Source organism: Bos mutus, chromosome 16 (genome assembly GCF_027580195.1).
Source record: "Bos mutus isolate GX-2022 chromosome 16, NWIPB_WYAK_1.1, whole genome shotgun sequence".
In the NCBI taxonomy this organism is placed as follows: Eukaryota; Metazoa; Chordata; class Mammalia; order Artiodactyla; family Bovidae; genus Bos; species Bos mutus.
Genome location: NC_091632.1, coordinates 25,287,916 through 25,315,519, shown reverse-complemented (window position 1 = coordinate 25,315,519; position 27,604 = coordinate 25,287,916). Strand labels below are relative to the sequence as shown.

Here is a 27,604-nt window from a genome sequence, read left to right as displayed (position 1 = left end):
AAACAACACACACAGATACCTTGGAGCAATCTGACGTGCATATGGAACATACTGGGTCCTATTTTATGAGTTAGTGCAGGGAGATCTCTTGTCTCCTAATCGTTGTTCAGTGAAGGAATGGAAAATCATACAGTGAAGGAAGGAGCCTTGTGAATGCTGAGTAAGGAAAAGATTTGGATGGAGTAGGAAGACATTTATTTTTATGTCATTATTTTTAACAGCGAATCACTGTGTTCTGAATTATTGATGGAGAAAGGAATGGAGCTTGGTGTTTACAAAGATGAATGTGGCTTAGTCTCTGATCAAAGTGAGGCCTGTGATGAAGAACGGGGACAAGACAGGGTGTGAACAAGGGGACCGTTGAATGCGGGAGGAAGATGGCTGCAGCCAGTCAGAAGGATTCTCAGAAAACTGAGAAGCTTCGTTTCATGGTGCAGTCAGCAGGCTTGTGTAGGATCTGTGCATGACAGATTGGAGGGAACAGGGACCAAGAGACACACAGGGGTACAGCCATGGATATGGGAGGGTTCTAGATACCCAGCTCTATTTGAAAATTTTTCCCTAAGTTTGGGGTATGTACTGGAAGGAAGAAAGGAAGACATATTGTTCTTTCTCTTCTATCCTCATTACCCATAAACTTTGAGAACATACATTCTCAATCCCAGTAACCAATGTGGAGTCGAATTTTGGGCACATGGTTTGTAGCTTGGGGCTTACTCATGCAGACAGAATTTTAAAAATGCTTTGTAAAATCAAAAGTCCTTAATGAATATAAGGTATTATTACTACAATAATTGTTTTGGTCTTTTCAGAGATACAGCGCAAGGAGGGTTCTAAATCCAAACTCCGGACTAAATCCAAGACGAAACCCAAATAGCAACCACAGGATGCTGGGCTACACCACACCACACCCATCCCAGATATCTCTGCACTTTTGAACTGACAATGTGGCTCAACTGACGGGACTCCCTTTGCAGTAGACAACTCAGGAACATCTTCTCGTTAAAGTCACAGTGATGGTTCTAGGCAATCAATCAATTAGCTTATTTCCAAAATTAAAAATGGTTTGTGTAAAGGTTTTCTAGCCTCTTCAGTTGATTTCCCAGCAGAAGTCTATGAAAAGTGTCAGCTTCTGTCAAGAAAATTATGCTTTCTGAGGACTTTGAACTCTGCAGAGGAGAATGGCAAATAAAAAGCATTATTTTTTTCAATTTAAAAGAGGGGATCCTGATAACACTGTTAGGTTTCTGCAGCATTTTCAGATTTCTTATTTCAGAAAATAAGAAAGAATCCTTTAAAATAATTTTAAAATTATTTTTCCTTTTTAAATTTTTTTTTCTTCTCTTCTTTTTAAATAATTTTATTTATTTATTTTTGGTTGTGCTGGGTCTTCGTTGCTGTGTGGGCTGTTCTCTACTTGAGGTGAGTGGGGGCTACTCTTTATTGCACGGGTTTCTCATTGTTGTGGCGCCTCTTGTGAAGCAAGGGCTGTGGGTGCGGGGGCTTCAGTAGTGGCCGCGTATGGGCTCAGTGGTTGCGGTTCCTGGACTCCTGAGCACAGGCTCAATAGCTGTGGTACACAGGCTTAGTTGTTCCTCGGCATGTGGGATCTTCCCAGACTAAGGATCAAATCTGTATCTCCTGCATTGGCAGGGGAATTTTTCACTGAGCCAGGAGGGAAGACCCTTACTCCAGGCATTCTTAAGATTTATCTAGTCTTCACAATAACCCTGCAAAGTAGGTGGAGGAGAGACTGTTTATCCCCCATTTCTCAGAAGATGAAATTGAGGCCCCAAATGGGCAAAAACTCGCCAAGACCTCAGAGCTAATTGCTAAGACCCCAGCTCGCTGGCTCTGTGTCTGGATTGTCCGACAATGGTGATGGGCCACCAGGCCATTGCTCAGATGACTTCCTTCACAGGGGCCAATGTTATTGAAGATTCACCCAGAATCTCCATTTTTCACTTTTATTGCCTTATTTGTCTGCTCTGTTCATGACCCTGGGTACATCTTGGCATTAGAGATGGACCAAGCTTCAAAAGTATGTTGCAAATGACAAATGGACATCTGGCCGGTCACTCAGCAAGGAGTCCCTCTTACCTCACTTCTCCGGGCTCTCTTGCATTTGTTTTATCTCCCCCTGGCTCCAGACACCTATGAGATTTCTTGACCTGCTTTGGTTCCACATATTTGCTGTTCCTTTGGATTTATCTCCTGGAATTGTAGGATTTTGTCTGTTCCTTAAGCCTCAGAAACCCTCTGACTACAGAGTCCTCAGCCCTGTTTAAACCCAACCCCTGGTCAGGCCTGCCTTGACCCACACATACCAAAGTGTTTGTGGGGTGGGTTTCAAAATTGCTTGGGGTCAATCTAGGCCTACTAGATGACTCCTTAATTCTGGGGAAAGAAAACATGAAATTCTTCAGACAACTGACTAGGCACATGGCCCACCTGAAAGCCACAGATCAAGCTACTGGCTCACACTTCCAGGTACCACTTGGTAGGGCAGAGCAAGCCCCACCTTTTCACTTTCCTAGAGAGATTCTTGAATGATTCTAGCAAATTGAGGTTTTTTGGTGAAATTTTAGAACACTTGAAAAAAATTAATTCCCTTCTTTGTAGGATTGAGCGGTCGTTTTCATAGAAATCAGCCCCCGTGCCTGAACACAAGGGTCTGGCCCCTCAGAATGTGTCAGCTCCGTTAGGTGGAAGGCTGTCTTAAAGATCAGAGTGAGGCCAGATGCCACTACAATTAGAATGAGATGTTGGGTACCCAGTTGCGGTGGCTTGGTTGTGAGTCACAAAAACCCATTCTTGCAACCCCCAAATGAAAAAATAATTTATTGAAAGCATATTGGGGAGCCTCAAATTGAAGGATTGAAGGAGAGTCTTAAAGAACCAGGCTAAGAATAAGATAGGATCAGGCAGTTTAGATCAGAAGCAAAATTTGCTTTACCATCTCACCCACCAACTGAACTCCAGTCATTTCTTCCATCATTATATTATTCTTAAAGTCCCACGAGGGAGAAAGGCCACCTTGTAGTCACAAACCACCCATGGATGTACCAGGGATGGTGAGAAGGCGTCAGGGATCTCTCTAGCTTCTTAAAAGGGAAGGAAGGACCCCTGGCTCTTCTGTTTTGTTGAGACAGAACACAGTACAGGGAAAGGAAATACCCAGATAAAATCAGGCTGGTGGTAGGAAGGTGTAATGAACATTTGGTGGTTTAAAAAAAAGTATTCTACAGAGAAGGCCTCTGCACTACGGCTTTCTGAAAGTTGTCTTGGGCATCTTCACTTTCCCAAGTAGCTGACTTGTGAGAAATTTTAGGTAGTCCTTGAGTCACTGCCGTATCTTCTCAAGATGACCCTGAGGTGGTCCCCTGAGCAGAGTGGAGGGAAGAGCTCTTATTATGTTTCTCTGGCAGTGAGGCTCCTGTGCATGTGACAAAGGAGACCAGCCACTCTGTGCTCAGCTGTTCAGACAAAGCTGTGCTGACTGGATGGGCCTCATCACACTCCTCAGTGTCCCAGTCTCAGTGGTGACATGTTCCACATCCCTAGGGAGCCGAGGTGCTAGTGTCTTAGGGACCTCAGGAAGTTTGGTGAGCAAGTCCCCAGTCTACCAGGCCTGGCTCTTCACCACACACCCAGACCTACTTCACACACGTGGGTACCGTACAACTCTCTCCCAAGAGTTCTGGTTCTACACTAAGGTTCTACCCACTTGACCGTGTTCAAGTCACTTGTCGGTACTTTCTGGCACATGTTGGCTAGTCTTTCCTCTTGTGTTTGGCCTTTTCCAGCCGGAGATCAATGACTCAGATGTTGCCTGGGTAACCTACATTTTGCATTTCACTTTCAAAGACTGCTGAGAATTCTGCTTGAGGGCCCCAAATCTAGAGCACCTTGTGCCCACTTCTGGAATTCCAAATAAGCCTGCCACCTATGAGCAAGCATTCTCCCACAGGAAGCAGAGGAGCTGCTCTGAAATTAGGAGCATAACTGTTGTAGTCTTGTGGCCTAGGGCCTGCTTACTTCCAAAACTGGGGTGCTTGCTCTCTGAGCCTGAGGCTGTGTCTGGAGTTCATCAAAACTTCTACTCTGGATAACAGACAGTTCATTCCAGCCAAGTCTGCCTATTTCATTCAAGACAGTCTCCTATTCAGGACTGTTGAGCAAGCCCGCTAATCCCCCAGCCTCAAAAATGAGCTCTGCCATGCACAGGTTTTCAAGAAGCAGGACTTCGTGGATGGTGCAACTTGTCTAAGATGGGGTGTCTAAGAGCAAGACCAACGAAGGCAGCCTTCCAGAGGTTCCTAAACAATCCAGTACACAGTGGTGCCATCGGCCTGGGCAGTGTTCCTGTGGTTCTGGAATGGCTGATGAAAGGGTTCCTGCACATCTTTTAGGTTTGCAGTGGCTTTTGTATGGAGAGCATCCTCCTGTACTTGCAGGGGTTGGGTCCCATGAGCCCCTGATCTTAGGCTACCTCTAGGCCAGCTGTGAGAAAACTTCTGAGAGTCTAAAGGTAAGAGGAACAGTTCCCATCATCTTTCACCAAGGCAAAGTACTTTTGGGCAGACTGTATATTTCCATCTCAGATGTCCAGCAGATCCTAGAGTTTATAAGATACAGCTATTAACCCATCTCCCATTTTCCACTCTGGTCACCCAAATAATCAAACCAAGGTAAGAGGAGCATATGTGATTTATGGCTGGAACTATTGCTGATCAAGAGGAGAACCTCCTCTCTTCTGTCTAGCTTTTGTGTTACTTTCATAAAGAAGAGCTCTACACCTTTGAAACAAATGCTTGAAATATTGCAGGGTGGGAGGATTCTAATACAGGAGACCTCATGCGCAGATTCTTAAGCTGGTTCTATCCAAGAACAACCTCTGTGGGGACATAAGTTCCTGGCCATTGGGGGATAACTTTGAAGCACGGGGACAATCTGTATTAGGGGCCAGGCTCCTATTTAGATGGACCCAATTACTGTCATTGAGATCTACTGGGCTAAAATCAGAAAAATAATAATAGTCATGATTTATTGAGTACTTACCTGGTTTATAAGCGCTGGGCTAAGCATTGCATACAAATTACTTTGTTTAGTCACAACAACTTTGTGAGGTGGTTTCTACTGTTATCCCCATTCATGTCAGGATAAGTTGTATGTCCAAGGTTAAACATCTAATAAGTTATAGAGTCGGGATCAAATCTGGTATATCTGACAGCAGAGTCCAAGCTGTTAGTTAACAGTGCTACTTTCCCTCCGAGCTCAGAAAAAAACTAGAAGTGCTGTTGATGAACCCTCTTCAAAAGGATTTGACTTCTACATTCTCTACATACTGTTCAGCTCAAATACTGAGTAAATGCACTGACACACAAATTAAAATTCTAGAGGACATCAGAACCTTCACAGTCCTGATAGACTCTGCCAAAGAGTATTGCAGCAACCAGGAGCAATCTAATGAGGAGGAACATATTTATTCTATCATCCAGAAATGGTCCCCAAGGATATAGAATGCAGAAACATTGGCGGAATGACCTACCATGCTCCCAGATACAGGGGAGTCCAAATTGCAGAGTTCTAGGCTTGCCCTGATAATGGTGATGTGGGGCTTGCCCTTGAAGTTCCAAGGAAGTCCTGCTAAGCCCCATTAGGATGACCTGTGTTTTGGATATTGACTTGTATAAACTGTTATCTCCATCTTGTGCTTCCCAGACTCCAGAACTGTAAGAAATAAACTCCTGTGGTTTATAAGCCACCATCTATGGTATTCTGTTGTAAGAGCCTGAACTAAGACACTGCTACTCTGTTAATATTAAAGTAAATTTCCAGAGAAAAACTGTTCCCTAGTATGTATCCTAGTTTTGGATTCTACTGTCCAGCTTGTCCTCTACTCTCATTTCAAGATTAGTAACAGTTGGAACGTAGCACCTGGGCCTCAAGAGAAAAACTTCTCCTGCTGAGACCTTGTGGGCAGCACTATCAGCTCACTAAGCAGTCCCTGAAGAACCTGCCTTTGATTACTCACTATGCCCTCTCACCAAGAACAGTTTCGTAGCAGCTTATCCCCATTATTCCTTCCCATCAAGCCCTCCTACCCTAACTAAAAGTTGGTTAATACCTAAAGGTGCCATAGATCATTCAAGACGACCTGGAAGGTACTCTCTGCAAGGCAGTGAACAATTTAAATGTTGACTCGAGACAGACATCAGAGGAGACCAACCAATGGGTGATACCGTAGGCATCCCCCAGATATATAGACAGATCTGCCATTGACAAAAAGAACCATGCTCTAAGGAATTATTAAGAGTCCTAAAAGTCATCATTGCATTATTACCCTGGCATTCACTTATTGTTCTATTCCTGCCTCTGGTTATGCCTGAACTAGCATGATCTCCCATCCAAGTACTAACAAGGCCCGACCCTGCTTAGCTTCCGATATCAGACGAGATCGGGCACGTTCAGGGTGGTATGGCTGTAGACAAGAACCAGCATGATCTTACCACCTCTGTCATTGCTCATGCCAACATTTGCCACTCTGAAATTAGGAACCATCTGTATGGGGCAAAAAGTGACCAACTATTCTTGATGCCACCTTAACTCCAGTAACCAGTACACTTGGATGGGTATGGGCATTGGTCATGAGAAATACTTCCCGCTTCAAGGAGGCTCTAATTGCCACTGGGCCTTTAAATGCGAGGTGGACCATCTATGACCGTGCCCTAGCTGGTCCACAAAAGCAAACTGCAAGCCCTAATATATTAGCTATTCTAGGAAATCACCCAGGAGCTTCCCCCCCGACCCTGCTCCAACTCTCATCCGATCACTGCCTCATCAGTGATTGGTTTCCTCTCTGGCATCATATTCCTGGTTCTGGCAATTTTTGTTAGCTGCCTTTGGCTTACTTGGATTTGACAGCCATTTGGATTCCACATTTTGTATTTTGGCACTTCTGCATGGTTTAGAACTTTTCTTGCTCCTTTGGCTTCAAAATCCTGCATTTCCTCCAGCAGAGGTGACTCAATCCATGACTTTCAGCCCTGCCACTCCTCCATGAACTAGTTTGATCTTTGGGAGGAAGGACTGGAAAGACTTTTAATAAGAAGATATGAAACATTTTTCAGAATTGGATGAAACAGTCTTTTGAAACAAAATTGAAAGTTATAGTCTCGATAATTAGCAAACATAAGCAGATTGTTATATCAATAAGTTAATTTGGCATGGTGTAGGAATACGTGGGTTTTGAAGTCATCTAATACATCCAGTGTAACCTTGGGAAGATGGATTGCTTGGCTGAAATTCTAAGTTAGTAAGATTGGGTAAGAATGTGTAGTTTTCCCATCTGTGAATGGAGATGAGGAGGCAGCTTACAGATGTATGACAGTGATGACCCTAAGGTTGGCATCATTTTGTCCAGCTTTATTATAATGTGCTGTTAGGAAGTTTTTAAAATTGAGGCAGCATTAGTATATAACATTATATAAGTTTTGTGTGTACAACATTAAGTTTGACTTCTGTATATATTATAGCATATTCACCATCAAAAGTTTAGTTTCCATCTGTCACCACATAGCTGATCCCCTTTACTCAATATAAAATAATAACATCAAATAACATGGGGAATAAAGAGGCAGATTGAAGGACAAAGAAATCACCAAATAGTGAGCCACTGAAGAGAGCTACCACCATTTCCCTCTGTACAAACAGCATGGAAATTGCCATTATATGTAGCATTTTACTAACATGATTTGTTATAGTTTGGCAAATTAGTAATGTTCTATGTTATTACTTTTTTTTAAGTTTTTAGAGAATTTCCTATAAACCTCACTATGCTTTATTTACTTGGCTAATTTTTTTCTGTAGCTACTGCTGCTGCTGCTAGGGCACTTCAGTCGTGTCCAACTCTGTGAGACCCCCATCAGGCTCCTATACTTCTAATTATATAGAACAAGTTAATGGAAAGTAAGACTTAAATTAGGGCATGTGTAGATCACATAATGTTACTAGTATTTAAAGAATAAATATTGGGTTGGCAAACTAGTTCATTTGGGTTTTTCCATAATATGTTACAGAAAAACCAAAACAAATTTTTTGGCTAAGCCAAAAACTGGTAAATTCTATTCTGAAAGTACATCAGCCCTATATTTATCACAATGCTTCCTTAGATTATAAGCAACATGTACCACATAAGTGTTTTTATCCTTTTATTTCTCTATTTTAAAAAAAAGAGTCTCTATAAAAATAATTCATTTGAAAGTCTTTAATTAGGTATACATTTTATATCCAGTTCAAGTACTGGAATATGTACTCACAAGTATCTCTCTTTCACTCAGAAATACAGAAGCATCACTGTGGTGCAGCTATCAGAGTCAGGTGCAAAAACCTTGGGTGGAGCATACAAGCTAGAGTGTGGAATGACAGGGAATTATTAAGACGTGCTTTTGAGGAGTTCATAGTAGGAGAGAAGCCTGAATCATAAGTATGAAATTACAACACAGTGTGAAAAGCAAAATGGTAGGGGCATGTAGAAAGGGCTATGGGAGCAAAAGAACCCTTCCCAAAGGGGCTAGAGGGCATCTAGGGAAAAGGACATTTGAACTACATGTTCAGAAGTAAAAATTCAGCCATATGTAGACTCAAAATTCTTTCCGAAGTAGAATGATGGCTAAAGCTCTTTCCCATAATTCCTCTGATCGATGATCCACCTAAACATGTTATATGGCTTCTCTGTCACTACATGATTTCACTGTCTTCCTGTGTGTGTCGCTGCATTGGGGCTTCATGCACTCCAAGGGCATTTCACATGGCAACAAAAGAAAGAGCGGCAACTGAGGACCAAGGGCCTTGCTCGGGGATGTAGCTGTTATACGGAGCCCTCTTTGCAGTCACATGATCCTTGTTTCTTCCTATAACATGGGAGAGTCTTTCTTTTTAGGATTCAGCGGCTCAACAGGTTTGGAAGGATTTGGTAAGGGGATGCCTCCTTGAGTTCTATTGCTTGGAGAAGACAGGAAATTAAGCAAGTCAAATGGCAAAGGTAAAACCACTGTGGAAGGTTTCTCTGTGGACAAGGATTGAAGGGTGTGCAGGTACCGAAGCTGAGCAGCGGCTGGAGTGCCTGATAGAATCTCCGCTGCCATCCTCAGGGACTCGGAGGCGGCCTTCTCCCCTTCTGCAGCAATCATCTAGACAAGGGATGCGAGGAAAAACAATGTGTGATTTTTCTTCTTTGCTCCATGAAGGTTTTAATCCTACTTAGGGTGATTCAACAAACAAGCACTAGCATCTACTGTGGGACAGGTGCTGCTAAGCACAGGGGAGCAGACTGCCTTTTTTCTTAAGATCTTGATCTAGGGAGAGAGAGACACTGTTGATTGTAATGGGCTTTCCAGGTGGCACTAGTGGTAAAGGATCCACCTGGAAGTGCAGAAGATGCAAGAGGCTCAGGTTCAAATCCCCTAGACGAGGAATGGTAACCAACTCCAGTATTTTTGCCTGAAAAATTCCATGGGCAGAGGAGCCTGGTGGACTACCATCCATGGGGTCACAAAGAATTCATTGTAACTTGGTGCAGAATTTGTTAAGAGCTATGACAAGTAGAGATGAAGTGTTAGGGGAATTACTATGTCTGGTGGGCCTTGGAAGAGTAGTAGGGTTTTGCCATTTTAGAGGAAAGGTTGGCCAGCATTCCAGGCAAAGACATGCAATCCTGAAAGAATGACTCCCAACTCAGGTTAGCATTTCAGAAGAAAAAGCACGAAAAAGGTCACCACCCAAATGTCCCCTTAAAGTGAGCAAAGGGCACTAGACTCAGAGATCTAGAAGCTGCTCTGCCCAGAGGACTGCCTTCCTCCCCATCTTTGTCCACCAATGCTCCAAAGTTATCCACCCTCTTGGTAGATGGATACCATCCTTACCTGCTTTCTGTTCTTTAAGGGGAAATCTGCCTCCCCTCCAGCCCTCATTTTCCTCTTCCTGACTCCCTTCCCACCCACACCCAATCCTCTGGTAGCCACATCTTCTCACTGGCACGCCTGAGTAGAGGCCATGCATAGCTCAGCCTCCCCTGGGCTCTAGAGATGAGGGAAGTGTGCTCTGACATGGTTGCACAGAGCTAAGGATACAGGCCTGGGTGTCATTAACCTAGAGGGGACCGGTGACGGATGAGAGATGCCATGCTAGAGAAGAGGAATGGAGTTTGGGGAGATACCTTGGAAAGAGAGTGAAGGCAAGACTCAGGGAGGAGGAGGTCACTGTTACCAATAGCATTAGAGAGAGGGTGTAACAGGGAAAGAGATGTTGCACTGGTCAGTTAGAAGGCTGTGAGCATGCCCAAGGAGAACAATTTTAATAGTGTGGTATGTGCACAAGCCAGATTCCCCCCAGTGCCTGGATGGATAGGTGAGGAGTAAAGGGGAAATGTTCTCCATGAGGAGGCTTTCTTTTGCATTTTCTGGAGCTCCTCTGATGCTCCTCCACTGTGCGGGAGGATGGCATGCTCAGGGCTGGCTCACCCGCACTTTGGCTTGTCTTTGGGCTTCAGCTTCCACTGCCAATGAGTGTTGCAGCCCGGCCGGCAGGCGCACATCCTTACTGAAAGAGAAAGCGGATGGGTAGGTGAGTGTGCAGGGCAGCTTTAGCAGCCGGAGCTTTCCGACAAACCTACCACCTTCTCTACGCTCGGTTCACGATATACAGTGGATTCTGATTAAGCAGAGTGCGCCGCCCTAGACCTCTGCACAGACAGTGGGCAGAGAAGAGGGGCTTAAGCATCAGTGCCTCCAATGCGGATTTTTATTATCACTGATGCTGTAGTAGAGCTGTGGTTTTCTCTTTACAAGTAAAGCAAATTTTGTGTTGCTGTATTGGGTTGGCCCAGAAGTTCATTCGGGTTTTTCCATAGCATCTTACAGAAAATGTAAATGAACTTTTTGGCCCACACAACACTATGATAATTTTCCCACTTAAAGTTTAATCTGAATTCTAGCTATTAAATCTAAATAATGACAACAGCCTTGAAGAGCCATGCTATTAATAACGAGGGAAGTCATCTAAGTTGACAAAAGAGGACTGAATCAAAAAGGGTAGAACTGACCAAGTACTTAATCTACTGCATAAAACATACAAAATTGGATTTTTTTCCCCTGATGGTAACTATAAAAAGTACATAGAAAACAACTTAGCAGTTCCTCAGAAAGTTAAATATGGAGTTACCAGATGATCCAGTAATTTCACACCTACATATATACCCAAGAAAAGTGAAAACATGTTCACATATCAACTTGCACATGAATGTTCATTGCGGCCTGATTCATAATGCCCCAAAGTGGAAGCAACCCAAATGTCCATCAACTGAGAGTAGATCAACAAAGCGTGGCATAGCCAGTCACACAATGGCATATTATTCAACTGTAAAAAGGAATGAAACACTGATTCATGCTATACCATGGAGGGACACGGAAAACATTATGGTGAGTGAAGGAAGCCAGACACAAAAGGCCACAGATTGTGTGATTATGTTTATATTAAATTTTTAGAATAGCCAAATCTAGAGAGACAGAGAGGAGTCAGTGGTTGTCAGGGGCTGGGGGTTGAGGCAGAAATGAAGAGTTCTTGCTTAATGGACACAGGTTTTCTTTTGGAGATGATAAAAATCTTCTGGAATTATATGGTAGTGGTGGTTTGTGTCTGTGAATATACTAAAAACCACTGAGTTTCAATTTTAAATGGTTAAAAATGATGAGTTTTATGTTATGTGAATTTTACCTTAGAAAATGTTTAAATCCATAGAAAATACGACAGTTATTTACCCAGATGTTCATAGTGGTTGTGTTATAGTTATAATATGCAAATTTTTCTTTCTTCCAAATTTATGCTAATATAGACGTCTACAGTACTCATTCAATGAAAATAATTTTTCAAATAGAAGTTTTTAAATAAAATCAAAATATTTCCCTTCATCGTATTGTTCTTCCTGGTTAATTTCCTACCCACATTTCTGTTCTCTCCACTTTGATTCCCCAAATACAGGTCACTGCATCCAAGGCAACCTGTGGAAGGAAGAGTTGAGACGTCAGTGGGAACCTCTGGTTGCACGGATGGCCACTGCACTGAGAAAGCACATTTCTTCTGAAAGGACATTATGTCCTTCCCTTTTTCATTTTAACATTATGAGGCCTTGCAAAACACTGTTTAGTTTGCACAGTGCCACTCAACAAGTCGGAGAAGGCAATGGCACCCCACTCCAGTACTCTTGCCTGGAAAATCCCATGGAAGGAGGAGCCTGGTAGGCTGCAGTCCATGGGGTCGCTAGGAGTTGGACACGACTGAGCAACTTCACTTTCACTTTTCACTTTCATGCATTGGAGAAGGAAATGGCAACCCACTCCAGTGTTCTTGCCTGGAGAATCCCAGGGACAGGGGAGCCTGGTGGGCTGCTGTCTCTGGGGTCGCACAGAGTTGGACACGACTGAAGTGACTTATCAGCAGCAGCAACTCAACAAGTACTTGTGGAATTAAAGATGGTGTGGTAGGCTGACTAATGGGTCCTAAAGACATCTCTGGAACCTGTGAATGTCACCCTAAAAGAAACTCTGCAGATGCAATATAAGTTCAAGGTTCTTAAAATGAAGGCCTTATCCTGGATCTTCCCAGTGGGCCCAAAAAGCAACTGCAAGGGTCCTCATAAGAGGGAAGCCTGGTTGGGGTGGGGGACATCTGGCTACAGAGGAGGAGAAAGTGATGTGATGGTGCAAACAGAGGCTGGAGTGCTGTGATTTGAAGACAGAGGAAGGGGCCATGATCTAAAGAATGCAGGCGGCCACCCAATGCTGAAAAGGGCAAGGAAATGGATTCTCCTCTCCAAACCTCCAGAAGGAACCAGCCCCTGCTGACACCTTGACTCTGGCCCAGTGAGATGTGTTTTGGACTTCTGGCCTTGAAACCATAAGATAAAACTGGTGGTGATTTGTGGTATTTTGTTACAAAAGCTATAAGAAATAATAGAGATGGTATGTTTGTTAAATTTGCTCTAAAATACATTTATTACTGGGGCTTCCCAGGTGGTGCTAGTGGTAAAGAACTCGCCTGTCAATGTGGAGACGTGAGAGATGTAGGTTCGATCCCTGGGTCAGGAAGATCCCCTGGAGAAGGGCATGGCAACCCACTCTAGTATTTTTGCCTGGAGAATCCCATGGACAGAGGAGTCTGGCGGGCTATAGTCTGTAGGGTCGCAAAGAGTTGGACACAACTGAAGCAACTTAGCACACAGCACATTTGTTAAATTTGTTCTAAAATGCAGTTAGAGAACCAATATTTTTAGTCTCTCTCTCATAGGATATTCTCTCCCATATAATATTCATTTATGGGAGCTTTCACTTCCTGTTGGTGGCACCCGTCTCCCCTACCTCCCCATCCCAGGAGTGGGAAGAGAGGGGCAGGCATGGAGGAATAGGTGGGCCATACTCTTTTTCCTTTTTAACTTATTTCTGATGATTTCTTGGGGACTAGATAGTTAGCTTAGTACACTGGGAACCCTGAGAAGACTAATTTGAGGGGTTGATGAGAGGAAGAAATGTTGAAAAAGACTTCACAGAGGAGGTGGCATCTTAAAGAACAATACAATTTTGCCGGTGGGGAAAAGGGAAGTATTTGGTGCAGTGCTGTGCTGTGCTTAGTCGCTCAGCCATGTCCAACTCTGCAGGAACAACCCAAGAGGAGGCATGGAAGCATAGTCACTGAATGCTGGAGAAACACTCGCCTAGAATATCAGACACACCAGAGGAAAGACGGCAAAGCTGAGGCTACAACAGTTGGGTCATTTATTCACTCATCCAAAAACCCAGGATCTGGCTACTGTGTAAGAGCCCAGGACCAAGTACTGAGGGCAAAAAGATGAATAAAATATGACCACTGACAGAATGGAGTTCAAGGTCTAGGGAAACAAATGTGTAAATACATAAATTATAATTCAGCATAACAAGGGCAAGCTGGAATGTCAAGCATCTGGACCTTATCCATTATCCCTTGAGGAGGGATAAACAGAAAGAGAGGGATGAAAGGAGGATAGAGGGAAGCACACAAGAGTGGTTTTTAAATTCCAGAGCAGCAACTTCTGCGTGTCTTCTTGTTCTAACTTTCTCTCTTTGCAGCTTTTCTTATTTCCTGAATTCTTCCATTTTCACTAGGATGCTAATCCCAGTTTTATCAGTGATGAATTGGATAAGCCACAAATATTCGGACACCTCATTGTCTGAGCTGTGTCTGCCTCATCAAGAATAATTATTATCAGTGCCTTTAATCCTTTGCTGCTTCTGTAGGAGGTCTTCCTTTATCTAGACTTGATCGTAACCTCCTAACTCAGTTCAGGGCCTGGGCGCCTCTTGGCCTCAATGACAGCCTCCATCACTGATGGTAATTACCACTTGACTGGCCGGCTACCTAGAATGCTGCTCTCTTCTCATCTCTCTTCTGAACACCTCTGCCAACTTGTCTTGGTAAGAATCGTAGACACCCACCCTGGTTGTGAGCGAAGTTGCTGAGCTTGCTCTCTGCGGGGCTAGATGCTGCTGCTTGTGAGGCAGTTCTTGTTTTTCTCTCTTTTCGCCCCAACTCAATCAAATCTGGATCATTGATTGGGTAATTAACCACTTAAAGGTCTGTGATATTTTGCCTCTTTTAACCTGATAAAGTTTTTCAGTCTTTATCATTATTTAACTTTGCTTGTTTCCCCAACTAGACTGTAAGGTCCCCAGATTCATTCCTTATCATCTTTTTATCCCACCAACCCCTCCTTCCAGCCACTGAGTGAGAAGGGTGAGAAGAAAAAGTGTGGCAATGACTGACTAATCGCACAGATGGGTGACTAGGACCGGTTCAGGGACTGATTGGCAACCTCTTAACTGTCAGCTCCTTTCAGGACTGTACCTTTAACAGTGAATGCATGGCACGTGGAAGATTCAGTAAATGGTCAACGAAGAAAGGAATAAAAGGCAAAGCAATATTTCAACATACTTGGTGTTAAACTCATCTAAGTACCTTTACATCTTGAGCAATGTTCTTCCTCTCAAGAAGAATTTCTGTGAGGGATCGATGTGCTAGGAGACGCTTCATGGTGGTTTGCACAAGGAATTGGACAGCTTTGGACACATGAGCAAGACTGTTTAGGAGAAGAGAGGCATTTTCCATGCGATAGTAGCAGATGGCATCTATCTCCATCACAAACATGTCTTTGGTTACAATCTAAGCAGAAAAAAAAATTTTGGATTACAGGCCTGATTCTTGGGCTTCTTTCCCACATAAGGATAGAGGGGTTAAATATGTCCAAAGGGTATTTTCTCAGAGAAAGATAATAGTAAGAAAAAAAAAAAAGAGTAGTTGGCTCAGTCTTTAATCAAATAGACATTGAAAAAAAATATGGAGTTTGTATTAAATATACTAAACAACTCAATTTAAAGGAATCCTGTTACAAATCCTTTTGTAGAAAAATCAGGAATAATTCTCTTATATGAAAACATCCAGTTGATTGTATATCAGGTCTTTTAAAACTGATGCCAAAAAAACCTGCTAAAAGAGCAACACATTCTGGGAAACCAGTACTCACGTGTATTGAGTGTATATTTAGAGGGCAGTTTGTGATACGTATCAAAAGCCCTAAGAGATGTATGTGTACAACATTTCCTTTTTTAGACAAAAGGATATATTTTCAGGATTTAACTGTAAAGATGTGATTCACAGTATTGCTTATTGTAAGAAAAAATGAGAAATAGAGAATTCCCTGGCAGTCCAGTGGTTAGGACTTGGCGCTTTCATTGCTGGAGGTCTGGATTCAATTCCTGGTCTGAGAACTGAGATCCCATATCCCATGCAGTGCCTGTGTGCTTAGTCATGTCCGACTCTTTGCGACCCTTTGGACTGTAGCCCTCCAGGCTCCTGTGTCCATAGGGTTTTCCAGGCAAGAATACTGGAGTGGGTTGCCATTTCCTTCTCCAGGGGATCTTTCTGATCCAGGGATTGAACCCACATCTTCTGTGTCTCCTGCATTGCAGGTGGATTCTTTACCCACTGAGCCATCAGGGAAGCCCATGCCATGCACTGCAGCAGCCAAAAAAGTTTAGAAATAATATCAACAATGGGGAATTAGTTGAGTAAATTCCAGTTATTAAACTCAATCAGTTAAGTAAATTAATTGAGTAAAATCCACATAATGAAATGCTGTGTGTCTATTTAAAACAGAGGTAGAAACATAGCTAATATGGTAACAGTATATTTTTGAGTGAAAAAGGATAGGTGACCAAATAGTATGTATGGTATGATTGATATATATGATGTATATATGATGTGTATGTATATATATATATATATATATATATATACACACACTTGTCTGAAAGTATAACCACATATATAGAAAAGTTTGAAGGATACATTCCAAAATATCAACTCTGTGGGTAACAGGATTAGGTGTATGTTTTATTCCTTTTTTACATTTTGTTATCTAAAATAAGCCTTTTAAACAAATATTATTTTTATTCACATTTCTGTTTGCCAGAAGAAAGAATGAGAAAGAACCTCAAACTGAAAGTAGGAGACCTTTTAGGAAAGGCTTATAAATCAGAATCAGTAACAGGAAAGTCTAGATGTAAACTCAACATTTAACTTTTAATTGTGGTAAAATGAACAGAACATCAAATTCACCATCTTAACCATTTTGACATGCACAATTCAGTAGGATTAAGTACATTCACACTGTTGAGCAACAAGCATCCAGAACCCTTTTCATCCTGCAACACTGAAACCCACTGAACACCTGTCAGTTCTCTCCTCCCCCAGTCCCCACAACCATCCTTCACTTTCTGTTGCTTTTTTTTCACTCCTCGAGGTTCCTCATACAGAAGGAATCACACAGTATTTGTCTTTTTGTGACTGGCTGATTTCACTTAGCATAATTTTCCCAAGGTTCATCCATGTTGTAGTGTGTGCCAGAATTTCATTCCTTTTTAAGGCTGATTATTATTCCATTGCCAGTATATGCCACATTTTGTTTATTCAGCCATTGATGGGCACATGGATTGCTGCCACCTTTGTGGCTATTGTGAAAAACTGATGCTATGCACCCAGGTATATAAGCATCTTTTCAATTAGCCTGCTTTCAATTCTTTGGAGTCTATATACCCAAAAGTAGAATTGGTAGATTATATGGTAATTCTATTTTTAATTTTTGAGTAACTGTTTTCTACAGTAGCTGCACCATTTTACATTCCCACCAACAGTATACAAGCGTTCCAATTTCTCTACATCTTTGCCAACACATTATTTTGTTTTTTTCTTAATAATTGCCATCCTAATAGATGTGAGGTGGTATTTCATTGTGTTTTTTATTTGCATTTCTCTAATGATTTTAGTGATGCAGAGCATCTTTTCACATGTTTATTGGCTATTTAAATATCATCTTTGGAGAAATATGTCCATTCAAGTCAAAGTATATACAATATATCATATATCGAGGGCAATCTTCTTTACTCAGTCATTCAATTTGAATATTAATCTTATCTAGAGAATATCATAACAGCAACATCCAGATGTATTTGACCAAATTATTGGGTACCATGCCTTAGTCAGGTTGACACATAAAATTAACTATCACTAAGGCCTTTGTCCTGGAGAAGGAAATGGCAACCCACTCCAGTGTTCTTGCCTGGAGAATTCCAGGGACAGAGGAGCCTGGTGGGCTGCTGTCTATGGGGTCGCACAGAGTTAGACACGACTGAAGTGACTTAACAACAATAAGGACTTTGTCCATTTTACTTGGATTGTTTGCTTACTTGTTGAGTTAAGGTTTAATATATTTTGGATATTAACCTCTTATAAGAGATATTTGCAATTTTTCCCCATTCTATAAGTTGCCTTTTCATTCTGCTGATTGTGTCCTTTGATGTATCAGAGTTTTAAATTTTGATGTAGTCTCTCTCTCTCTCTCTCTCTCTTTTTCCCTGCTTTTGAGCAAGGATAGTCATTTTCTTCTAGGCCAGAATTGGTAGAGTGCTTAGCCAGGAAAAATGTAGACAGAAAGCAAAATCCCCCACTTGACTTACCTCATGAAAGGGTATCTCCAAGGTTTGGAGACGAAGGTCAACCTTGTGGTAGGTATCCAGGCAGGGCAAAAAGAAGAAAAGGCCTAGAAGGGGGTGGGGAGGGGATAAGGGAAGTGACAGGTGAATAGCTGGCATGGAGGCTGTTTGGGGTTCACTTTTTTGGTGTCAGGTTGATGCTGCATCACTTTTCTTAGCCTCCATGGTCTATGCATGGACCATCGGGCCATCACACCTCCATCCTGTGTTGTGTTTTTTGTTGCTAAGTTTACCAAATAATTTGTTGTTCCATGGGGGACATGTTTAAGGGTAAAAGGAAAGGACTACACCAGGACAACAGGCATAATCAGGGATTATACCCAGTAAAATGGGCTGTATGGTCAGCTTGGTCATGGTGCTGACCTGTGCAGATCTTGGGTTACACATCTGTCTCCTTCACCAGATTTAAACTCTCTAACACGAGTGTCTTATGCATTATTGTTAGCGTTAGTACCGAACTAATGGTGCTCTGTACAAAACTAGTTTTTCAATCCATGTGTGTACCAAGGTGACAAACTTTAGAGCCAGCAACCTCTATGTGGTATTTCTTATACTGGGAGTCCCAGAGGTAATCAGAACAACAGCATAGCGATACCAGCCTCTGGTTGGCTAGTTAGTCCTCACCCACCCAGTATAATGTGTAGGGTGCCTGACCATAGGTCCTAACCTCTGGCCCTGGCCTATGGCTCTCTGCATCCACTCTCTTTTGGTCGCTAGTGACCTGGTAGTAATGCTCTCTGAAGAATTTCTTAATAACCGGTGTTACAAATAACAGACTGAAAAATGAAGATATCATGAGTCAAGTTACTTCATGTAGTCTGAGGGCCATATTGCAAATAAACATGAATTGATGAAATTGGCAAGTCTCTTGTGGGGGGTGGTGTGTAAAGAAGATTGTTCTTACCAGGGCCTTTGGCTCGTCCAGGAAGCAGATGTCCCAGTCGGAATATAATTACTCTCTCATACTCCTGTACAACCTAAAGGGAAATGTAATACTTTTGAATTACTCTAAGAGAAAAAAATGAAGTCTTCAAAAGACCTTGGCATGACAGTGATTATAAGTATCAGAAATCTCTTGTTTTGAGAACCAAGAAAAAATTTCCCTTAAAACTTACATTTTCAAAATACATAGGAACCAATGAAAAAGTATAGTGGCCATGTTAATTTTTGAGCTTGTGGACAGAATTTTGATTAAGGACTCATGATTGTCTAAAAAATAATTGCTTCCACCAAATCAAAGGAATCACAGCATATTTAATCTTATATTTTTGCTGTGACTGATGCATTAATAGCTTTTACATGAATCTCTTATTAGCTACATACAAACTTTATGGCAGACATGCAGGTGCTCAGATCACCCTTCAAGAAGAGCCTGCTATATGTTGTCTGTAGGTGACACACTTTCTAGTCAAAAACACAAACAGGTTGAAAGTAAAAGGATAGAAAAAACTACACCACACAGAGTAACCAAAAAATAGCAGGAATGACCACACTGATATCTGACAAAATGGAGTTTAAAACCAACACACCAAAATGTTACTAGTGATAAAGAGGGACATTGTGCAATGGTAAAAGTGTCAATGCATTAGGAAAGTATAACAACAGTAAACATGTATGTACCTAAAAATAGAGCTCCAGAATATATAAGGCAAAAACCAAAAGAAGATAAAAATAGATAATTCAACAGTAATTGTTAGAGACTTTACTATCCCACTTTCAATTGTGGGTAAAAGAACTAGACGCAAGGTCAACAAAGAAAGAAAAGATTTCAACAACACCATAAGTGAACTAGACCTGACAGATATCTATGCATAATTCCACTCAATAATAGACGAGTACATATTCTTTTCGTGAAAACATGGAACATCTCCAGGATAGACCATGTGGTAGGCCATTTAAGAAAACCTCAATAAATTTAGAAGGATTGAAACCATACAAAGTATATTCTCCTCTAACAATGAAATGAAATTAGAAATCAATAACAAAAGGATATTTGGGAAATTAAATCACACACTCTAACCAACAGGTCAAAGAATTTATCACAAAAGGAACTGAAAAACACTTTGAGATGAATGAAAACAAAACCTCAAGATACCAAAATGAATGGGATGAAACTAAAGCAATGCTTAGAGGAAAATTTATAGCTGTAAATATCTATAATAAATGAGAAGAAATATCTCAAAATAATACACTAATTTTTTGATGCTAGAAACAGAAACACAAACTAAACCCAAAGTAAGCAAAAAGAAAAAAGATTATAGTGGAAATAAATGCAATAGAAAATAGAAAAACGTTAGAGAATATTAATTGAAACCATAGTTGGACCCAAAGAACCATAGTTGGTTCTTTGAAAAGTTCAACAAAATTGACAAATATTTAGCTAGAATGACCAAGAAAAAAGAGAAGATTAAAATGTTGAAATCAGGAGCCAAAGAGGAATGACAGAGACATCACTACTATCCTTATAGAAATAAAAAGATTATAGATGAAAATACTATGAACAACTATACACCAATAAATTAGATAACAAGTAAAATAAACAAATTCCTAAAGAGTCATAAACTACCAAAACTGATTCAAGAAGGAAAAATAAAAGTGAAAAAGACCCAGAATTAAAAGATTGAATTAGTAGTTTAAAAATTTCCAACAAAGAAAAGTCCAGGGCCAGATGACCTCACTGGTAAATTCTGCCCAACATTTAAAGAGGAATTATTAGCAGTTCTTCACAAATTCTCCCACCTCATTCTCTGAGGCCAGGATTACCCTGATACCAAAACAAGACAGAGACATCACAAGAAAGGAAAACTATAGACCAATATCTCTCATGAATATAAATGTAAAACTCCTTAACAAGAATAACAAGCAACCTGACTCCAATAACATATTAAAAGGTTTATACACTCTAACCAAATGGGACTTATCCTAGGAATATATAGTTGATTTAACACCCAAAATTCAATGAATACAATATACCACATTAGGAGAATAAAGAGCAAATATCATGTCATCGTCTCAATGGGTGAAGAAAAGGCATTTGACAAAATCCAACACTCTTATGAAGATGCAGGAGAAGAACAGGGGGAAGGAGAGCTTGCGTGAAATTGGCAACAGCCTCAGCAGCATCTGCAGCCTTCCCGCCAAACACACGCTCTTCTTGGCCACTCTGGCCAGTGACTAAGAATGGCAGGGACACAAGGGCCTGGCCATTTCTGTCCATTGTGAGACTCATCTCCGAGGCAAACTTCGCTCAGGAGTTCCCTTTCAGTAGGTCCAAGACTTTCTTGAAGGTGTCCCCCAGTCTGAGGCTCCTTCTGTCCAATCCTTCCTTCCCCTTCTCAGATCACAAGTGTTAGATCTGCCTCATTCGCGAAGGCTTTCCCTTCCCTACTTCTCTCTCAATCTTTCTTACAATGTCTCCCCACAAATCCGTTGCACTTCTAATTCCATCTTGGTATGTTCTTCCTGAACTGACACAAGTCTTCATTTACTTCAGGGACAGCTTCAGACACATGTAAAACCACCTGTGTGTGCATGCCAAGTTGCTTCAGTCGTGTCTCGTGATCCTATGGACTGTTGCCTGCCAGGCTCCACTGTCCATGGGATTCTATAGGCAAGAATACTGGAGTGGGTTGCCATGCCCTCCTCCAGGGGACCTTCTGGCCTCAGGGATGGAACCTTCACCTCTTACCTCTCCTGGTGCCTGGTATTGGTAGGCAGGAGGAAAAGGCAATGGCACCCCACTCCAGTACTTTTGCCTGGAAAATCCCATGGACGGAGGAGCCCGGTAGGCTGCAGTCCATGGGGTCGCTAGAGTCGGACAGGACTGAGCGACTTCACTTTCACTTTTCCCTTTCATGCATTGGAGAAGGAAATGGCAGCCCACTCCAGTGTTCTTGCCTGGAGAATCCCAGGGACGGGGAAGCCTGGCGGGCTGCCGTCTCTGGGGTCGCACAGAGTCGGACACGACTGAAGCGACTCAGCAGCAGCAGCAGGTTCTTTACCACTAGTGCCACCTATGGGCCCAAGATGTTTGTCATTCGTGATCTCTTGAAGCTGCCTGAGGTTTCCTGGATGTGTTAATAATAGGCATCCTGACCTATTCTGGGCTGGCCTTTGTGTTAGCATAGAGTGTAGATCAACTGGATGTAGGTCCTGTCTTGAAGGGGCTCTCAGTCTAATGGCAGAGATTGAAGTGAGTGAAAGTCGCTCAGTCCTGTCCGATTCTTTGCAAAGAAGAAAGAAAGTCAAGTCGCTCAGTCGTGTCCGACTCTTTGCAACCCCATGGACTGTAGCCTACCAGGCTCCTCCGTCCATGGGATTTTCCAGGCAAGAATACAGGAGTGGGTTGCCATTTCCTTCTCCAGGGCATCTTCCCCACCCAGGGACTGAAACCGGGTCTCCCGCATTGTAGGCAAACGCTTTACTGTCTGAGCCACCAGGGAAGTCCAACTCTGCAACCCCATGGCCTATACAGTCCGTGGAATTCTCTAGGCCAGAATACTGGAATGGGTAGCTGTTCCCTTCTCCAAGGGATCTTCCCAACACAGGGATCAAACCCAGGTCTCCCTCATTGCAGGTGGATTCTTAACCAGCTGAGCCACCAGGGAAGCCCAAGAATACTGATGTGGACTGGGTATCCACAAACATTATACTTGTGGTAATTGCTAGAATGGATGAGAAAGGTGGGGGAGATGTGAGCACAAGGAAGGGAATGACAGTCTAGAGGAGTCAGGGAAAGCTTCTCGATTCTCTTTGAGCAGGTATAAACGAGTAACAGCTTTTCTGCAAAGTGAGTGGGAGTGACCGCATTCCTTGCAGAGCAGACAGCAAGTATCAAAACACAGAAATGAGAGTGGACATGGGGTGGCGAGTGAGAGACATCAGGGAATTACTTGTTAGGTCCTCATGGAATCTCACCTTTATGCAGAACCAGATAGAAAAAGGGAAGGTCACGATGATGAAGAGCAGGGATGTGAGGACAAGAAGCCACTCACAGGCCCCTAAACTGGAAGACCTGGTACCTTGAAAAAAGAAAAAGAAAAATTATATTGGAACTTCACCACATTTACTGACTAGCACCTCTAGCTCAGTCCTTGATATTAGGGTCGGATCAGTTTGTAGACTTTGCTGGACAGTTTGTAGAATGAGCTGAACATCAGTGTGGTCATTTCCCAGAGCCTGTCTGTGCGACGGGCTTTGGGGGCCGACGGAAGGTGGAATAGGCTCCTGGGAAGGCAGCGGTGGGCACCCTGCAACAAGCACAGCATCTGGACGTGTGGTCTGGGCTCCAGTTCTGGTGCCACCATTTTCTGTTCAGATGGCCTTAGCAAGGCACACAACCTCTCAGTTTCCTCATCTATTCAAGGAAATACTTTCATCACCTGACTATTTCATAATAACTGTCTCATGGGATATTTCATATCTGGCATAAGGATGAAATGACATATACACACACAAGCACTAAACTTTTTTTTGTGTGTGTGTATGTGTGTGTGGTGTTGTTATTTGAAGTGATTCAAAACACATGTGTCCAGAGGTTTATCTTCCCTGAAATTACAACCCCATCTATCACTTGCCCCAATAACTGAAATTTCTGCATGAGAGCCCCTTCTTGTTTTCTTTTTAAGTTGCTTTTTGTTTTGTTTTTTTTGGCTGCAACCCACAGCTTGTGGGATCTTAGATCCCCCTGACCAGGGACAGAACCAGGGACCCCACAGGGCAAGTTCCAACTCGTAACCACTAGAGTGCCAGAGAATTCCTGGGAGCCCCTTCTTTGGGTAAAGGTGTGGATCTTTAGACAATCTCTGAAAATCACCTTTGTGGGGTAATATTAGCCCATCTGTGCCTATAAAAAGGTGATAAGGAACTGGAGTACAGACCATCCAGGTTGCTTGAGTGATAAATGAAATGGTATTTATATCAGGGAAAGTTCATCTCAAGAACACAAGCTTCTTAGGGCCTTGTCTTATTTACACTGTGTCCCAGGACTAGAGTAGTGCCTGAAACATACATTCAGCAAATAATTCTTGAATGTAGAAAGGAAGGCGAAATGGATAGTGAAAATGATTTAAATGCAATAGTTACAGAAATCTCAAGAATTTTAATCTTTAGGTACTAGAATATTGGCCAAAGGGACACTATTTGTCAGTTTAAAAAAATCTCATAGAGAACTAGAAGGTGACTAAAGATTACAAATGGTAAGAAGCCTATTTTTAAGAGAAGGGATAGAAACGGATAACTAATTAGTGGGCCTGAAAATTTTATTTCCATGCTGGGAAAGTAACTGGAAAGGTCATCACCAAACTGATGTGCAGATTAATTGAAGAGGGCAGATAAACAAGATGCATCAGCACAAAACTAAGCTCAGTGCTAAATGCCAATCTGTGGTGGTTCCCAAATGGTGTCCCACAGAACACTAATCCCACAGGGTGCCCCACAGATCAAGAGTTCCCAGAATAAATGAGTTTAGAAAATACTGTGTAGTGTTCCCCTCCTGGAGCTCCCAACAGTCATGGGCATGCTGAAGCTAGGAGAATCCCTTCAGCAAAGAAGCCTTCTTAACTTTGTTTAACCTAGTATTTCCCAAAATTTGACCAGGTGATATTTTCTCCAAACGAATTCATGTTCCATAGAATTTATTTCTCATGCAACCTGTTTGGGGAGAGATGACTCTATCAGCATCACATTGGTTTTTACAATATTCTTTCCTGAGAGCAATAGTAGTGTTCTTGCCATGTTTAAAATAATATTTCATTTGCCAGTGATAAGCATGGTAAGTAAAAATAAATAAATGCACATACAGACAAAATTTACATTTTGTAAGTGAAGAAAGCCCTCAAAATTCCTTCATATAATAGTTAGGGATATGAACAGAAAACTAATATCTATACCCAAATATAACTTAGAAGTTTTACTAACAAAGTATTTTTCTCTTAAAATGAGTTCCTTGAACATCCAGTTTGTTAGGTTTAAATGAAACATCACATGTTAAAGTCAAAAGAGCCTTTAGATATGCCTTAGTGCGAGAATCCCCAACATTTCAATGAAGTGAAGCTTCTTTTTGTTTCTCCCAGTCTTAGGTAGCCTGGTAGAAATGTGGTGCTACATGAGGAGGAGAGGGGGTATTGCTGTGTCTGCTCCCCTTTCCTCTGGGAACCACAGAAAGCTCCCAGTCAAGGACTCAGCAGGTGAGTCTCATCCTTAAGGTGACTCATCCCCTACCTGGGGGGCCTCGAGCTCTAGTGACTTTATAGCTGAACAGACTGAATGAGGCCCACAGTGTGAAGCTACTGGCCCAAGGCCACCGCTAGCTGGTGGCAGTGCTGGAACCATGACCAGAAATCAGGCAGAGCACCCTGCAAGGATAGGCTTTTCAATAAGACTTATTCTGAGATTCTGGCTTCTCTAGTTTCCACCTGTAGGTCTTGGGCAAGTAACAATTTCTCAGCATTTTTTCTTATTTGTGCCATAGGAATGATACTACTCAGTAAAGCACCTAGCTTGTGCCTGGCACAAAGTAAGGGGTCCAAAAAATGGAGCTCCCTTCTTTTCCTACCCCACCCATATGATCTGAAGCACAAGACTTACCAGATCTCTAACCTCAGCATTAATGTAGCAGTGAATCCAATAACCCTTTAATAATCAGAAATTTCTGATCCATGAAAAGGCACCAGGTAGGAAAAACAGCCTTAACATGGTCAACATAAACCACAGCCCAACTGCTGGAATCTTTCTCAAGTCATAGCTTTCAATGCTACAGCATATGGGGCAGTGCCGCTGGCTGGGAAATGTTAAAATTTCGTAGTCAGCAGAATGTAGTATAACACTATTCCTTATTTACCTTCCTTTAGAGTTAAACCTCCTTCATCCTATAATAAGATAGTGAGTTTTTGCTTCATTCATTATAAGATGGATTGAAGTCAGGGACTTCCCTGGTGGTCCAGTAGTTAAGATTCCACCTTCCACTTCAGGAGGCATGAGGTTAGTTCCTGGTCAGGGAACTAAGGTTCCACACGCCACAGGGTGTGGCCAAAAATTAAATTAAAAAAAAAAAAAAAAAAGGATTGGAAGCAGATAAATTTGTTCCTAAGAGTTGTTTCACCTGCAGAAGCCAAAGAGACGCTTTTCCCTGTGATTCTCTCCCTTTGGTCTAACTTGCCTCTTTTAGCTTGCAAAGATTCTGCTCTGAGCATTTATATTATATGTCTATTCTTTCCAGGCTTTGTGTAAGATGCGCACTTTGAGTGTTTATCTTAGCTCATTTTAATGTTTATGTTAGCTCATTTTATCCTCACAATTACCCTCTGTGGTGGGTACTGTTGGTATCCCCATTTGATAGATGGGTAAGGCTCTGCCTATGATCAAATGGTTAGTTGAGATCTGGCTTTTCTGTACTTGGCTGTCTCTACTTTTTAGAAAGACCGATCAGCACAAAGAAAGTGTAAAATGCTTTTAGGTTAAGTCTGATGAAGAGCCGAGAATAAGCTACAAACTACCCTGAATCATCAGCTCCTGCATTTCTTAAACTAGGGCCCACATACTCTTCCAGACACAGGAGCAGCTGCGAGGTTCCTTTGGCATGTTGGTCCCCAACCTGGACCACACTCCCTCCCACCTCCCAGCCGTGGCTGACCCCTGCCATCAATGGTATTTGGTGGATGTTATTTGTATTTCTTCTGATGCATTTTGGTCTTCACCACTGGTGGGTCAGCGGGTCCTAACTCGCTTTCATTTCCTGGGAATCTGAGCAGGTCCAGCCGGCTGCTCTTACCTCTGTAGCTCTCAGGGAGGTGACTCGCTGCACCCTAACTGACATTTCTTGGGTACCACTTGGAAAGACCGCACCCTCTCCCGGGGCCTCAGCCTGCCCGCTGTACCTTCCTCGGGCCGCTCGCTCTCCAGCAGCGCCACCACTTCGGTGCCCTCTTCGCCAGAGCCCCGGACTTCATCCACGTCCACCACAGTGGCTGCCGGCGCTCGGGGCTCGCCCGGGCTCCCTGCCCGCCCGAGGGCCGGCTGCTCCGGCTCGGCATCCCGGCGCCCGCGGCCTCGGCCGCCCCTGTCTGTCTTCGCCCTTTTGCTCTCCTTGTGCGAGGAGCCGCTGCCTCTCCTGTGGGCGTCTCTGGAGGAGCTGCGAGCCCTCTTCTCCATCCTCAGAGCGACCCGGCCCGGGAGTGCGGTTCCTGCGGCGTCTCTTGGCAGTGATGCAGGCGCATCCCTGGGGGAGAATATAAAGACCGTGAGCGGGGGCGGGACACCAGAGGTGTGCGGGCGGGGCTCTGCTCAAGGTGAAACCCGACAGCTGTTTCTCAGAGGAACCGGGGTCCGGGCGCGCCGCCCTTGAGACTCGGTGCCACCTTCAGCATTGAGTTTGTGTGAGAGCCCGTGTGCCAGGTTAAAACGTTTTAAAATGTGTTTCTAGAGACGAACATTTGAATTGAAATATCACGCAGGCCCGCAAACTGCTG

General features: G+C 42.7%; 2 protein-coding genes across 2 annotated transcripts in view; one reads left to right on the top strand and one right to left on the bottom strand.

The window, feature by feature from the left end:
* Nucleotides 1-1,153, top strand: part of AXDND1 (axonemal dynein light chain domain containing 1) — a 79,478-nt gene extending 78,325 nt beyond the window's left edge. Inside the window, exon 26 of the mRNA XM_070384863.1 lies at nucleotides 813-1,153. Within this exon, the coding sequence (XP_070240964.1) occupies nucleotides 813-877 (65 nt within the window). The 3' untranslated portion in view covers nucleotides 878-1,153. The remainder of the gene's footprint in view (nucleotides 1-812) is intronic.
* A 7,129-nt stretch (nucleotides 1,154-8,282) lies between these two features.
* NPHS2 (NPHS2 stomatin family member, podocin) lies at nucleotides 8,283-27,342 on the bottom strand. Its single transcript, XM_005901554.2, has 8 exons — nucleotides 27,014-27,342; nucleotides 23,055-23,158; nucleotides 19,042-19,114; nucleotides 18,102-18,184; nucleotides 15,046-15,249; nucleotides 12,004-12,059; nucleotides 10,524-10,602; nucleotides 8,283-9,194 (listed from the first exon to the last, which is right to left on the bottom strand). The coding sequence occupies exons 1-8, from the start codon at nucleotides 27,285-27,287 to the stop codon at nucleotides 8,916-8,918; spliced, it is 1,152 nt and encodes a 383-aa protein (XP_005901616.2). The 5' UTR covers nucleotides 27,288-27,342; the 3' UTR covers nucleotides 8,283-8,915.
* Between the last annotated feature and the right edge of the window lie 262 nt (nucleotides 27,343-27,604).

Bases quoted from the DNA above. Each gene is read 5' to 3' on its own strand.
- NPHS2 (XM_005901554.2), bottom strand. From the start codon at position 27,287: ATGGAGAAGAGGGCTCGCAGCTCCTCCAGAGACGCCCACAGGAGAGGC. The intron at 23,159-27,013 runs GTACAGCGGGCA...TCTTTTTTCAAG, and splicing joins GAGCGAGCGGCCCGAGGAAG to GTACCAGGTCTTCCAGTTTA. The intron at 10,603-12,003 runs GTGGGTAGGAAA...TTTCTCTTTCAG, and splicing joins AAAGTGGAGAGAACAGAAAT to TAAGGATGTGCGCCTGCCGG.